Genomic DNA, 2,081 nt, shown 5'->3' with positions numbered 1-2,081 from the left:
TCACTTTACCACATCATATTGTGTAGCTCCTTTAAATAGTCAAATGTCTTGCTTCCTACCTCATGAGAAGTCTAAAGGACGAGTGACTCCTTACCAACAATTTTGTTTTCCATGGCTTCAGTTACCTGTGCTCAACTATAGTTGTATATCATCTTACCAAAAGGAGAAAAAGGCAATATAATATTTGAGAGAGAGAGAAAGAGAGAGACAGACAGAGAGATGAGAGTGAAGGAAGAATGAATGAGAGAGAAAGTGAGCAAGAGACCAAATGAGTCCACACATACATACTTACAGAATTTTGAATACAGTATAGTATTATATTTACTTTATTTTGTTATTATTATTTCTTGTTAATCCTTCTGTGTCTGATTTATGTATTGGAATTTAACACAGGCATGGATAGATGGATGGATGGATGGATGGATGGAAAATGCCATAGTGGATATGTTCAGTTCTCTCCACAGTTTCAGGCATTTCCTGCAATCTCAGGACATATCCCATGTGGGAACATTGCTAATCAGAGTAAAACTTCCACAGTTCTCACCAACTCAGGACCCCGACATATCATTCAAAGTCTTTTTCTTCACATTCTCAACAGAATCAGCAGAACAAACAACACTTACTTTGGTTAGGATTGTTGGATGAAATATTGTTTTCTGCCTTTGTAAAGCTGTCTGTCATGTCTCCAAACACCAGCATCAATAGTGGGAGTGCAGTTCCATGGATAACAGCAGCCAAAGTTCCCACCACCATGTAAAACCTATCAAGCCTACCTGCATAGCGAAACTTAGGAAGAAAAAAATACACCATACGTATAATCAGTATATGTTCACAACGGTTTGTTCTTTATTCAATACATTCCCAAAATCCAAACATTTTTCATACTATCATGCTACCACTCCAGTCTAAGGTACTGTCTGCCTTTGGTAAACTACTTGAATAGAACAATCAGAAATGATATTTATCTTTCTAGAAAGAGAAAGAGGAGAGAGAGAGAGAGAGAGAGAGAGAAATAAGAGTTCAAACACATACTTCCAGAATTTCTGAATACAGTGTACTATTACATCTGCTTTATTTTATTATTGTTTACTGTTGTTAATCTTTCTGTGACTGATTTATGTAATAGAATTTAACACAAGTTTTTATGTATGTATGTTCATATGGCAAAAACATAGAGGAAATATTCAGTTCTCTCCATCATTTTAGGCATTTCCTGTGATCTTAGGAGTAAGTTCTGGACTAATTCCTCATAATGAATGTAGTCTGTCTCGTTTTCTTATGTGATGTCCAATGAGAATTCTAAAACTTTTCAATAGCAGTACAAAAGAAATACAATACGTGTATTTGCTACCCTGGTTTTTAAGAATAGAAATCACTTCCCATCTCACAAGCACAAACTTGAAGGTCACAAAGGCCCCTCTTGGGACCCAGATGAGGAAAATTTTTGTCAGTTCAAGCAACTGACTTAACGCTTAAAGGTCTGCTGTCCAGTGGGATTTAACGTAGCATTAATTATTTTAATATAACTGGGCTTAATACAAAGTAGAAAGCGAAAAATGAATTAGACACATACCAGGGAACATTCTGCCTGAAAAGTTTGAATCTGGCCATAATTGATGACCAGGGCAGATCTCCTAACTTTCAAGCATGTCACAAGAAGGAAGGAAGGACTCTTTGGAATCCATAAAGTGATGAGAAAAGAACACAGTAAGAAGGATGGGTTCAGAGCCACCCGAGAGAAATTTAGTGCTTCTCTTATGTAACTCAATGACACAAAGAAGCAATCAGAAAGTCCTGCAGAATGGACATGCCTTAGAACAACTGGAATGGCTTATTAACATGCAACAGTATTGAGAAAGAGGATGAGATTGTTGTATGCTCAGGAGACAAAATATCCGAAACATATCATTGACTGGATTCTGTTTTGAACAAATCAACTCTACATAACATGTTTTGGAGATAATTTAAAAAGTCTAAGCATAAATAGAGTATTTCATAACATTAAGAAATTATTCTTGTCAGTCCTAGCCCAGGTCCGGTGAGTGTGTGGGAGAGCTTCTGGCTACCCTGTGCCGGCGGGA

General features: G+C 36.9%; 1 protein-coding gene across 1 annotated transcript in view; it reads right to left on the bottom strand.

Moving 5' to 3' along the window:
* The window catches only part of LOC101572667 (multidrug resistance protein 1-like), a gene marked incomplete at its 3' end in the record, with an annotated part of 109,232 nt that overhangs the window by 93,540 nt on the left and 13,611 nt on the right, over positions 1-2,081 (bottom strand). Inside the window, exon 3 of the mRNA XM_023708704.1 lies at positions 624-786. Within this exon, the coding sequence (XP_023564472.1) occupies positions 624-786 (163 nt within the window). The remainder of the gene's footprint in view (positions 1-623; positions 787-2,081) is intronic.

This window comes from Octodon degus, unplaced genomic scaffold (genome assembly GCF_000260255.1).
Source record: "Octodon degus isolate 3935 unplaced genomic scaffold, OctDeg1.0 scaffold00481, whole genome shotgun sequence".
Classification (NCBI taxonomy): domain Eukaryota; kingdom Metazoa; phylum Chordata; class Mammalia; order Rodentia; family Octodontidae; genus Octodon; species Octodon degus.
The sequence above is the reverse complement of the archived record's forward strand: the minus strand, read 5'-3'. Positions and strand labels throughout refer to the sequence as shown.